The sequence below is a fragment of the Oncorhynchus kisutch genome, linkage group LG6, assembly GCF_002021735.2.
Source record: "Oncorhynchus kisutch isolate 150728-3 linkage group LG6, Okis_V2, whole genome shotgun sequence".
NCBI classification, from domain to species: Eukaryota; Metazoa; Chordata; class Actinopteri; order Salmoniformes; family Salmonidae; genus Oncorhynchus; species Oncorhynchus kisutch.
Window position 1 is genome coordinate 77,320,197 of NC_034179.2, and position 13,280 is coordinate 77,333,476.

The 13,280-nt window shown below is 45.3% G+C and overlaps 1 protein-coding gene across 3 annotated transcripts; it reads left to right on the plus strand.

Moving 5' to 3' along the window:
* Window positions 1-6,593: 6,593 nt before the first annotated feature.
* Window positions 6,594-12,955, plus strand: LOC109893449 (thioredoxin, mitochondrial). 3 transcript variants are annotated; one of them, XM_031827694.1, is made up of 4 exons: window positions 6,594-6,718; window positions 7,302-7,564; window positions 11,690-11,813; window positions 12,058-12,955. In XM_031827694.1, exons 2-4 carry the CDS (start codon window positions 7,302-7,304, stop codon window positions 12,172-12,174), a joined length of 504 nt encoding a protein of 167 aa, XP_031683554.1. In that variant the 5' UTR covers window positions 6,594-6,718; the 3' UTR covers window positions 12,175-12,955. The 3 variants fall into 3 exon arrangements, with proteins under 3 accessions (XP_031683554.1, XP_031683555.1, XP_031683553.1); XM_031827695.1 differs by lacking the exon at window positions 6,594-6,718 and adding an exon at window positions 6,753-6,931; XM_031827693.1 differs by lacking the exon at window positions 6,594-6,718 and adding an exon at window positions 6,768-6,908.
* Window positions 12,956-13,280: the final 325 nt, after the last annotated feature.

The window sequence follows — 13,280 nt, forward strand, 5'->3', positions numbered from 1 at the left end:
TACACACACTCCTTTATCCTCTTCCCACTCAATCCATCTCTGTCTCTTCCTGACTGTGTAATGAGGTGATGTAATTGGTCAAGGTAAGAAGATCCCTCCCAGCAAGCAAAAATGGAGGGGTACGTAATAGATGGACACACTCACAGCCATGTTGTTGTTTTCATATTTCCTCAAAGCTTAGGCTACCATGACTCATCAAAGGTCTTGTCCTTTCCACTGTAGTCTGAACTGGTCCCACCCAACGCATGCATACACTTTCCAATATATAACACCAACAGAAAACACACACGCACAGACACTCAAATTCACACACACACTTCTATCTCTCTCTCTCTCTCTCTCTCTCTCTCTCTCTCTAATGAGATGGATATTCACGCATTGACATTGCAAGTATTCAATGACCTTTCTGCTGACCTTTGCATTCTATGTTGATAGCAAACGTCAACTGGTAATAGCTAAAGTGACACTGGTTTATTTTCAGATCTTTGACTACTTCAGTGGAAATCCCTCCCTGTTTATGATCAAATGGAATTCACAGCAGTAAGCGGGAAGGTAAAGGGGGAGGGGAAGGAGCGGGAAAAAGGTGGGCGTTGGCAGCTGAGGAAGAGATCAAACATTATACTTTCATAAACAAGTCTGTGGAAATCAGTGGAGGCTGCTGAGGGGAGGACGGCTTATAATAATGGCTGGAACGGAGCGAATGGAATGGAAAGGGGGTTACCTAGTCAGTTGTCCAACTGAATGTATTCAACTGAAATGTGTCTTCCGCATTTAACCCAACCCCTCTGAATCAGAGAGGTGACGGCATCAAACCATGTGTTTAAAGTATTTGAAACCATTCAACTCATCCTCCCCAATTAAGGTGTCACAAAGCTTCTGTGGTGGAAATAGAAAAAGAGAGAGAGAGACATGGAGAGACTGAGAACAGAGAGAGAGAGTAAAGAAGGGGGATAGTTCTGTGAGATCACTGAAAAGAAAGACGAGGTCTGCCATTTCATGACTGGCAGTTCAGACCCAATTCCTCCATTACCAACTTTTATTCCAAAACAACAGAACAAGGTAGTTCCATGAGAAAGGTAAAAAAGAGATGGTCAGCTGGAGGGAAGGCATGGGGTGGGTAAGAGGTATAGATAGTGTGTTTAAACCACAAGAGGTTGATGGTACCTTAATTGACCATGTTGTTGCTACCATGCTGTGTTGTCATGTGTTACTGCCTTGCTATGTTGTTGTCTTAGGCCTCTCTTTATGTAGTGTTGTGTTGTCTATCTTGTTGTGCTGTGTGTTTTGTCCTATATTTTAATTTTATATTTTTAATCTCAGCCCCCACCCCATAGGAGGCCTTTTGCCTTTTGGTAGGCCGTCATTGTAAATAAGAATTTGTTCTTAACTGACTTGCCTAGTTAAATAAAGGTTAAATATATACAAAAAATAAAAACAATTGGAGAGGAGCTACTTGTGGTAATTGTTGGAGAGGAATTGGTGAAATGGTATCAAACACATAACCATATGCCATTCCATTTGCTCCCTTCCAGCCATTATTATGAGCCGCCCTCCCCTCAGCAGCCTCCACTGGTTTACACATGCGAGGCGAAGGGGGAGGATTAGAAGAGAAGGGGGACAGGTGTGGAGTGTTTGTTAAGGTCAGGAGGGAGCTCTTGCTTGCCACACCTGTTGAGGTGCATTCTGTTACACAAAAAAACACACATTTTTGTGCACTACAACTGTATGTATATGTTCAAATCACATCAGCATTGGGTGTGTGTCTCAATGCTGGCACATGGGAAGGGGCAGGGTGACTAGGAGTGAGAGAAAGAACACAGCCTGTTCTAAAACAAGTGAAGAGAGAGAGAGGTTATGGGAGAGAGAGGGAGAAAAGAGGAAAGAGAGGAATTTAAGTACCACAGTTATTTTTAAACCTAGAACAGGAACTCTTCTGTTGACTTCCACACTGGTAGAAGAGTAGAGCAGCACGGAGACAGAGGACAGAAACATACACACACACACACACACACATGTCCCTTGTGCACCTACACACGTGTGCACGCCTCTACTGCTACACACTATCAGGTTTAGCTCCCTCCATGCATTTACATCCTTATGCAGGTACACATTACTACACTACAGTATGTGTGCATGCACATATTCACACTCACTCTTAAACACAAGCGCACATTAGCATTATACTGTACGTGTAAATATGCTTTCCTATATATCAACAGTCTGTGTACACTTTCACTCTTCACACAAAACATAGACCAAGTAGTCATTCATTTCAATCAAACAAAGCCCTTTTCAAATAGCCATGCATTTGAAATCAAGCAATCTCCTAATTGACAATAATTGAAGATGTATAGAGGGGAAATAAAGAGCAGACAGAGGTCTAAATTAGAGAGCTTGTGTCTGGACAGAGAGAGAAAGGCTCTGCGTCGGTATGCAGCACAGATGACAGAGCAGAAACAGTGAAAATGAAGAGACTGAGAAAAAGTGGACTTGGACTTTGGTTTCTTTTTCACTTTAATTTAAATAAGTACAAGGCTATTTACTGTACTTGCCCTGTTGGGAACAATTTAACCTAACAACAACCATTTTACTGTGTCATGTACTATATGTGTCACCAGGCCATTATGAGTAAGGACATTGGGGTTTGGCAAGGATGAGGCTTGGACAAAGCCCAGATAGCACCCTGTGAACAAAGAGTGTACACTTTCTCATTCATTATTCCTTTGTTTGGGGGTGACATAAAATCTCAGCCTCATCAATGGTTGTTCTGGGCCCACTGTCCTGTCTGTCCTGTGGAGTGAATGGGCAATGGGGAGAAGGAATGAGAGGAAACAAGATAGACCAGTTAGCAGTCCAAAAAAGAGGTTGCTGCTACATGTGACATGGGGCCTTATAACAGCTACGTCAATGGTTACCATTAGGTTGATGAGTGAGGTCAGGGGTGGCACGTACTGTGGGCTCAAGGAACGTAACAAGGTCAAAGGGCACCCGGAAACTGGGCCACCTGTGCCTGTTGATCAGTCGTAATGAAGCTACTGACTCTGCCCACCCCCTGCCACCCAGCCTTGGTCACACCCTCTCTTTTGGCCCACTATCCCCCCCCCCCCCCACCTCACCTCTAAGATGTCACAGAAAGCACCCTTGTTCTCGACCTCGCCCCCTGTCTGCTGGGATCCCTCAAAAATCCCAGATATCCCTGAAATTTCCGGTGCAATGTTTGTTTGGCGGCTAATGGGAGAGGGGCGGGTGAAAAAAAAAAAAAAAGAGCTTGACTCACAAACATTTTGGGCTGCGTTTGAGGGTAAACACATAAACGGCAGGCTGTGCGAGGCGGGCAGTGAGGAGGACTGAGACGCCGGTGTTCTGGCCCTGACATGCAGCTCCCACCACAGGCTGCACACAGAGCACAGCACTGTTCAGGCCCCAACAAACACCTCAAAAACAACATGGGCCTCCTCTCTGATCAGAGGAGGGGGCTCTCTGCGGGGGATATCTGGACATGGTCTATAGACAGACAAGGCAGAGCACACCATTACTGAAACGCTGAGGTTGGTTCACTTGTTGATGTTAATCCTGAGAAACAACAATGCCCTGGATCTTTCAAACTATACATGCTAAATTTCATGCAATTGAAATGTGACAGGACAACATATCCTTAGAAACTATTCATGTGATTATTTGTAAAGGACGTACAGTATAATAGGCAAGAGCAATACATTATACCTGGATAAGACTTGTTAAGGATGTGTAGGCGTAATGCGCTATGTGCAAATACATTATATAACCTTACATAAGCTAAGTGTCAGTCAGAATATGCCAAAGTAACAAGACAGAAAACCGCATACAGCGTAAACACAATTGGGCCTCTTGAGTTGAGACCCCTTTCCTTTTCTGGACAATATCACTTCCTCCTGAAGGGCAGAGAGTGGAGGAGGGGTACAGGCAAGGGGTGGAAGGGGGCGTGTGGGGAGGTGCATGGCGAGGGTGGCGGAGAGTTTTCGGGAAGCAGCAGGGGTACATGCAGGAGGGAGCCAGACTGACAGATAGGCGGGAGGAAGTGGGGGCGTCTGTCTCTCCTGTGGTTGGTTGCTGGATGTAAATACCCCTCTCTGTGTTCAGCCATCCTCTCTCTGAACCCACTCTGCTGCGGTTTACTTCTGTTGGGGGAAATGGACTCCTCTCTATCTCCAATCCCCAGACTTTGTAACCACTGGCACAGTCCACCATCTCCCTCTGTCCCTGGGGTGAAGGACGGGACATATCTGTCATTGGATTGGTCCTCTCCTTTACAGTCCAGCCTCCTCCTCCTCCTCTTCACCTTCTGCTTCTCTTTCACTCCTCCCTCTCCAGTCCCAAGAACATCTCGCATTTTAAGAGGAGACACTGCTCTGCCCCATCTTGCCCTGCCTTTGATATGGGTCCTTAGGGGTGGGGAAAGCTGAGAAAAAGGCTGTCCGCCCTGCTGTCTGCTTTCAGAACTGACTATGAATGAGAGTGTATCTGTGAGAGGTCCTGTTGGTGGTTCTAATACAGTGAGCCCATGTGCACTCATGAGTCTCTTGGGCTGTGTTTGTGTCTCTGAGTCTGTGTTTATGTGAACGTCCTTCTCTGACACTACGTCATTGTGAGTCAGTTGATGTGGGAGTGTGTTGATGTGGGTGCCTAACAGTAAATCTTGGAGGGTGTGTGTTCCTGAAACCTTGCCGGCGTGTGTATTCGTAGGCAGCACCGCTCTGGATCTACGGAATATGGAGCGGAGACGTCGGTGGGGTGGTAGGCTGGCCGACAGCCCCGATGGTCCGATGCTCCGGAACAAGGGTGGGGGGCAGAGGGTGATAGAGGGTCTCATCTCTTCACCCGTCCTCTGGAGGATTACATCTGCTCCTCTCTCCTCCTCCCCCTCTTGAAGGTGCCTGCAGAAGTCATCAGATCTGTCCACACGTTCAAACTGCCAGTGTCGGGAAGGCTGGGACATTTTCCCTTATTACAGGTGGCGGTAGATGGGAGTCTGTGTTTAATAGTATTGGATGGGGTAAAACATTTCACTTGGTAAAATGACCACCTCTGGTTGATATGCTCAGGGAAGACCTCGTTAGACTTTTAATAAATGTACTTAGTTTTTTTTAAATCCTGAAGTCACTTCACCAATGTCCGGATAGGTCATAAACATCTCGTTCAACAAGGCACCCTATAAGTAGACAGTGGATACAAATTTACAGAATTAACACAGAGCACAGGAGGTTGGTGGCACCTTAATTGGGGAGGACGGGCTCATGGTAATGGTTGGAGGGGAATTAGTGGAATGGTATGAAATACATCAAACACATGGTTTCCATTTGCTCCGTTCCAGCCATTATTATGAGCCGTCCTCCCCTCAGCAGCCTCCACTGACACATAGTTATTCAGAGTTAAGTCATCAAAGCTATGGTACTGCACTACATCCAGAGAAAACAGTCACTGTCCATGAAATCACTGAGACATAATACAGCAGTGGTGAAACAGAGGAGGCTGGTGGGAGCAGCTATAGGAGGACAGGCTCGTTGTAATGGCTGGAATGGAAAACATGGGACAGTATCAAACACATCAAACATATGGAAACCACAGGTATGACTCCGTTCTATTAATTCCATTCCATCCATTACAATGAGCCTGTCCTCCGATAGCTCCTCCCACCAGCCTCCACTGCTGTGAAAAGACAGAATAATAAACACAGAGAGGAAAGGACAGTCAGAGAGAAAACATTGAGTGCAATGAGTATGTGTACAAAAGCTAATTCATGGTAAGAAGTACTACAGGTCTACAAAGAATACGTGAAAGCCACTCACAGGGTCAGGAGTATTCTCTCTGCATTCTCAGTTCTCAACTTCAGGAATGAGCTGTCTTTGATTGAATATCCATTCATTGTTAATGCAGCAGTCTGGTCCTCCTGTCCATCTGTCCACATCAGCAGCAGCAGCAGCAGCAGCAGCAATGCCTTGCCCCCATTTCTGAATCCATTGTCGGTCTGTCTGCTGTCTACTCTACTCTCTCCACATCTAGTCTCAGTCTCCTCTGCTCCTCACACACCCACATCTCTCTACCTTTCATCCCGTGGCCATCTGACATGAAAGGTGGTCGAGACAGTCTCACTTCTCACTTTCATTTTAGTCTCCCCATCAATTATGAATGAATAGCTCTCTGAAGAGAAAGGGCCAGCATGGTACCCATATTGACAATTTCGCTTAGGTGAATTTATAGGTGCCTGAGCTCAATGCAGTGAACTTTGTAGGCAGATAGCTTATAGCGGTTTAGAGCGTTGGGGCAGTAACCGAAATGTCACTGGTTTGAATCCCTGATCCGTGAAGGTGAAAAAAAGGTGAAAAAAATATACCGTTCAGTCCTTGAGAAAGGCAGTTAACCCCAAAGAACTGCTCCCCGGGCACCGATGACGTAGACGTCTATTAAAGCAGCCGCCAGTACCTCTGTGATTCCGTGTGGTGGGGTCTCCACGATTTGCATATCCACCTCACCTCTATCTCCAGGTCTTACCATTGTCTTGGTCTTACCATTGTCTTGCCAGAGAACCTTTCATAGCCCTTCATGGTGCCACTGTAGTTCTGAATTTTAACTCGTGGCGGCGCTACTCGCTCAAACATGAGATTTACAAATAACCTGTGCGTTCTCTTTAATCTAGACTGTAAACGGAAGTACTTCATACAGGACGATAGTGTACAGAACGGTAAGTGTTTTGTGTTATTTGTCTGTTCCACTACAATGATATTCTGGGTGACATTGGCACGTAATGGCAGTAGTTTTCCTCCGGTTTGTGGATGTGGGCGTTTTATAATGGGAGGACACAGGCGCGTGGAAAGAGAGAAGGAAGAGAGGCAAAGTCACACGGAGGTTATTCGAAGAAAAGGCTCAACCCAGTTCGTAAATACTCGCACAATGGGTGCGAAACACGACGCCGTTCTATTGGATGGTCAAGCCACAAACATAACTATCTAAACTCTTTGTGGTGGTTTATTGCCTCCCCCCATCAGCAGTTGTCAGTGACGTTAGCTAACTAGGAATCTGTTTGAATCTTGTTCCCAGCTGTTTATGTTGTGCATAGCCACTAAGCCAGCCATCTCTCACACACCTACATGTTACCACTGTATGGTGGTAAACATTAATGTCTTCTATAGGTGTCCTCCCCCTGATGTCACTGTCCAACCATAGTAGCTCAGCCTGAGTAGTGGCCCTGTTTTCTATTATGGTGACATGAAATTACATTTATTGATCATTCTTCTGTTCTCTTCCCCCTATATGTCTCATTTCAGATGGCTCACCGGCTGCTAGTCCGTAGAATTTGGACCCTCTCAGTAAAAGACCATCGCTGTCTCCCGGCCTCCACCTCCTCCTTCTCTACCTCTCTGCGTTCATCCACTACCCCACTATCCCTCCTTTCCCCCAAACGCACTCTGCCCCGCTCCCTGCCCCACACTTCCCGCAGAGAGGTCTCCTTCAATGTGCAGGACCATGAGGACTTCACAGAAAGAGTCATCAACAGTGAGCTGCCTGTGCTTATTGACTTCCATGCCCAGTGAGTAGCTAATAGATTAATGAATTAATATGCTTCATGGACCCCCAGAGGGGATAAGGCTCCACTTACAGCATTTACAAACTACCCTCTAATGAGAAAGCAAAGCTCCTAAGAGAGAATACATGGATAAGCATCTGTCTGCTTGTTGGAATTAGACAACTGAGATGACAGCAGGAAACCATTTTTATAGAAGGTATCAAATTATGGTTTTACAACAAGGCTTGTAAACCTGACCATAGCTTTGTCAACAATGCACCCAAACAGGTGAATGTATTTATCAATTATATTGAGTTGGCATAACATGCTCAAAAGCTTTCCTATTGTAAGACTAAAGCATAACAGTGAAAGTTGTGACTGAGTACATATCATGTGTGATAACAACACCTTACCCATACTGTATGTGTCTGGCTGCATGACTTGACATCTGATGGTGTTTCCATTGGAGGGAGATCATTTGAGGTTACACAACGAGAGGCAATGCCAGGACAGCCACATTGGGTTCATGCTCTTTTACAATGTGTCAAACTCATACCATGTAGGGCAAAGTGCCTGTGGGTTTTCGCTCCTCCCTTGGGCTTGATGAATGAAGGTCACTGTTTAGTAAGGAACTCCTCACACCTGGTTGTCTAGGTCTTAATTGAAAGGAAAAACCAAACCCCAGCAGACACTAGGCTCCATGGAATGAGTTTGACACCCCTGCTCTAGAAAATTACATGCACAGCCTGAATGAATATACATGCATGAAAACACAGTGGCTTGCGAAAGTATTCAACCCTTGGCATTTTTCCTATTTTGTTGCCTTTACAACCCCCCCCCCCCCCCCCCCCCCCCCCCCCCCCCATTTAAAAAAAATGTATCATTTGATTTACACATGCCTATGACTTTGAAGATTCAAAATATTTTTTGTGAAATAAGCAAGTATTACGACAAAAAAAACTGAACTTGAGCGTGCATAACTATTCACCCCCCAAAGTATATACTTTGTAGAGCCACCTTTTGCGGCAATTCCAGCTGCAAGTCTCTTGGGGTATGTTTCTATAAGCTTGGCACATCTAGCTGGGATTTTTGCCCATTCTTCAAGGCAAAACTGCTCTGGCTCCTTCAAGTTGGATGGGTTCCTCTGGTGTACAGCTATCTTTAAGTCATACCACAGATTCTCAATTGTATTGAGGTCTGGGCTTTGACTAGGCCATTCCAAGACATTTAAATGTTTCCCCTTAAACCACTCGAGGGATGCTTTAACAGTATAAGGTCATTGTCCTGCTGGAAGGCGAACCTCTGTCCCAGTCTCAAATCTCTGGAAGACTGAAACAGGTTTCCCTCAAGAATGTCCCTATATTTAGCGGCATCCATCATTCCTTCAATTCTGACCAGTTTCCCAGTCCCTGCGGATGGGGAAAAACATCCCCACAGCATGGTGCTGCCACCACGCATCACTGTGGGGATGGTATTCTCGGGGTGATGAGGTGTTGGGTTTGCGCCAGACATAGTGTTTTCCTTGATGGTCAAAAAGCTACATTTTAGTCTCATCTAACCAGAGTACCTTCTTCTATATGTTTGGGGAGTCTCCCACATGCCTTTTGGCAAACACCAAACGTGTTTGCTTATTTTTTGTTCTTTAAGCAATGGCTGTTTTCTGGCCACTCTTCCGTAAAGCCCAGCTCTGTGGAGTGTATGGCTTAAAGTGGTCCTATGGACAGATACTCCTCCTTCAGGGTTATCTTTAGTCTCTTTGTTGCCTCTCTGATTAATGCCCTCCTTGCCTGGTCAAATCAAAATCAAATTTTATTTGTCACATCCACATTGTTAGCAGATGTGTAGCGAAATGCTTGTGCTTCTAGTTCCGACAATGCAGTAATATCCAACGAGTAATCTCACAATAATTTCACAATTACCTTATACACACAAGTGTGAAGGAATGAATAAGAATATGTACATACATAATGGTCCGTGAGTTTGTGGGTGGCCCTCTCTTGGCAGGTTTGTTGTGGTGCCATATTCTATAAATTTTTAAAATAATGTATTTAATGGTGCTCTGTCAGATGTTCAAAGCTTCTGATATTTTTTTTATAACCCAACACTGATCTGTACTTCCACAACTTTGTCCCTGACCTGTTTGGAGAGCTCCTTGTTCTTTATTGTGCCCCCTGCTTAGTGGTGTTGCAGACTCTGGGGCCTTTCAGAACAGGTGAGATCATGTGACACTTAGATTGCACACAGGTGGACTTTATTTAACTAATTATGTGACTTCTGAAGGTAATTAAATTACAGGTTGTAATGCAAAAAAAAATGGAAAAATGCCAAGGGGGGTGAATACTTTTGCAAGGCACTGTATGTGTAAACATGAGACACATGACCTTGATATGCATGGAGGTCAGTGTTGCCCTGGTTTATGTTTTTGCCAACCTGTTGACATTGTCTTGCTCGGCAACAATTTAATGTTATTGTCAGGTTCTATTCTGTACTCATATATACACTGCTCAAAAAAATAAAGGGAACACTAAAATAACACATCCTAGAATGAAATATTCTTATTAAATACTTTTCTTTACATAGTTGAATGTGCTGACAACAAAATCACACACAAATTTATCAACCCATGGAGGTCTGGATTTGGAGTCACACTCAAAATGAAAGTGGAAAACCACACTACAGGCTGATCCAACTTTGATGTAATATCCTTAAAACAAGTCCAAATGAGGCTCAGTAGTGTGTGTGGCCTCCACGTGCCTGTATGACCTCCCTACAATGCCTGGGCATGCTCCTGATGAGGTGGCGGCTGGTCTCCTGAGGGATCTCCTCCCAGACCTGGACTAAAGCATCCGCCAACTCCTGGACAGTCTGTGGTGCAACGTGGCGTTGGTGGATGGAGCGAGACATGATGTCTCAGATGTGCTCAATTGGATTCAGGTCTGGGGAACGGGCGGTCCATAGCATCAATGCCTTCCTCTTGCAGGAACTGCTGACACACTCCAGCCACATGAGGTCTAGCATTGTCTTGCATTAGGAGGAACCCAGGGCCAACCGCACCAGCATATGGTCTCACAAGGGGTCTGAGGATCTCATCTCGGTACCTAATGGCAGTCAGGCTACCTCTGGCGAGCACATGGAGGGCTGTGCGGCCCCCCAAAGAAATGCCACCCCACACCATGACTGACCCACCGCCAAACCGGTCATGCTGGAGGATGTTGCAGGCAGCAGAACGTTCTCCACGCCGTCTCCAGACTGTCACGTCTGTCACGTGCTCAGTGTGAACCTGCTTTCATCTGTGAAGAGCACAGGGCGCCAGTGGCGAATTCGCCAATCTTTGTGTTCTCTGGCAAATGCCAAACGTCCTGCACGGTGTTGGGCTGTAAGCACAACCCCCACCTGTGGACGTCGGGCCCTCATACCACCCTCATGGAGTCTGTTTCTGACCGTTTGAGCAGACACATGCACATTTGTGGCCTGCTGGAGGTCATTTTGCAGGGCTCTGGCAGTGCTCCTCCTGCTCCTCCTTGCACAAAGGCGGAGGTAGCGGTCCTGCTGCTGGTTTGTTGCCCTCCTACGGCCTCCTCCACGTCTCCTGATGTACTGGCCTGTCTCCTGGTAGCGCCTCCATGCTCTGGACACTACGCTGACAGACGCAGCAAACCTTCTTGCCACAGCTCGCATTGATGTGCCATCCTGGATGAGCTTCACTACCTGAGCCACTTGTGTGGGTTGTAGACTCCGTCTCATGCTACCACTAGAGTGAAAGCACCGCCAGCATTCAAAAGTGACCAAAACATCAGCCAGGAAGCATAGGAACTGAGAAGTGGTCTGGTCCCCACCTGCAGAACCACTCCTTTATTGGGGGTGTCTTGCTAATTGATTATAATTTCCACCTGTTGTCTATTCCATTTGCACAACAGCATGTGAATTTTATTGTCAATCAGTGTTGCTTCCTAAGTGGACAGTTTGATTTCACAGAAGTGTGATTGACTTGGAGTTACATTGTGTTGTTTAAGTGTTCCCTTTATTCTTTTGAGCTGTGTATATATATATATATATATATATTATTTTGTGGAGACTTTTGATTGAAATTTCACAAATACATTCACTATTATTAGTTCTAACCAGAAATCCCATGTTTGTTCTATGAAGGTGGTGTGGTCCCTGCAAGATACTGGGGCCAAGATTAGAGAAAGCTGTCGCCAAACAGAAAGGCAAAGTTGCCATGGCAAAGGTCGACATAGACGATCACACAGACTTGGCCATTGAATATGGGGTAAGTGGAAGCTGTTGACATTATTGATTGATATTGTAAATGTTAGTTCTTTCCTCTCTTGAAGTAATTCCTGATCTAAAATGGTGGGATTTGTGAAAGCAGGGATTCCATTAAATAGCTTACAGCAACCCAGTCAGATCAGATCAGGGATTACTAGAAGGAAGGAAGGAAGGATGAATTTTGTTCTGGAACAGTGCCTTTGACTGATGTCATTGTGGTTACTGACCTCTACTTCTCTCTACAGGTATCGGCGGTCCCCACGGTAATAGCCATGCGAGGAGGTGATGTCATCGACCAGTTTGTGGGAATCAAAGATGATGAGGCGCTAGACTCGTTTGTCAGCAAGCTCGTTGGACAATGAACATGTCAATCACATCCCTGTGATCCAACCCCTTATGACCCCATTGTTGTCTGAGCCTGGCCTGGTCCTCAGTGCTTCATGGCCATGTTGAACCTGTTTAAAACAACTAACAACCCACCCACCACTTGACCACAACCCCACTTGACCACAACCCCACCTGAAAAACAGGCACACGCTCACACCCATCCCTAACCTCTCTGCTTTGTATTATTCTGTCTGTCTATTGTCTAGTGATGGGCGTGTGCTTGTGTGAACTTCAATTCCCCTCTTTACTCATATAATGCTCCCATCTTGCAGCGGTTTCCTCCCTCCATCAACCTGTAATGTAATGGCCCCACCCTGTGGAAACTGGTAGAGCAGCCTGAGCCAGTGTATACCAGTTTACTACAATAGATTGTTTAGGGTGGGCAACTACACAGCTGTACTTTACTGCATTGTACGGGTACAAGTCGTTTAGTATTAAGTGGGGAGGGACGTTAACAGGAAATGTGATATTGGTGAATGAGCTGTGATGACGCTCTCCTTGCAGTTCCTGCTTAGTCCACTCGAGTGTGGCCTTCCCCAAGCATTGTTGGCTGCACCGTCATTTTACACCATTATGCCTAATGTGAGTTGGATGGATGTATCTCTATGAGTTTCTCAGTCTGTCTCTTGGTTTTGACTGAGAAATTTGAGATAATCGGGAAACACAAATATGGTTATATGGGTTCGATTGAGATTTTATTTCAAACTATGTAATATGACCAAGAGAATAAATAAAAGATATTAAAGGTGTTCTATATTTGGAGTGTGAATTGGTTTGTGGTCTACTATTAGAGGACTAAGAATCATGAGGAAGTGTTTTCATAGTAATATTGGAGGACTTTAGACCTATATATGACTTCTTTAGCTGTAAAATAATATTCTTTATAATTTTATTTTCAGGGGTATGCCAACTATGAAGTTTACATCTAAATCAGTTGTGGTAATATTTCAGCTATGTGATTCCCTTGTTAACTATGTGGGCAGTCTAGTTAGGGGAGTGGTGATGGAATGTTGACTAAGGATGATGGTGTGATGTTTGTTTGTATGGGAGGCAGGGATGTTTTCTGTCACGCAGATTAATT

Coding starts and splice junctions, on each gene's coding strand:
- LOC109893449 (XM_031827693.1), top strand. CDS start 6,810: ATGTGGGCGTTTTATAATGGGAGGACACAGGCGCGTGGAAAGAGAGAA. Junction 6,909..7,301: donor CGAAGAAAAGGCTCAACCCA/GTTCGTAAATAC, acceptor GTCTCATTTCAG/ATGGCTCACCGGCTGCTAGT. Junction 7,565..11,689: donor CTTATTGACTTCCATGCCCA/GTGAGTAGCTAA, acceptor TGTTCTATGAAG/GTGGTGTGGTCCCTGCAAGA.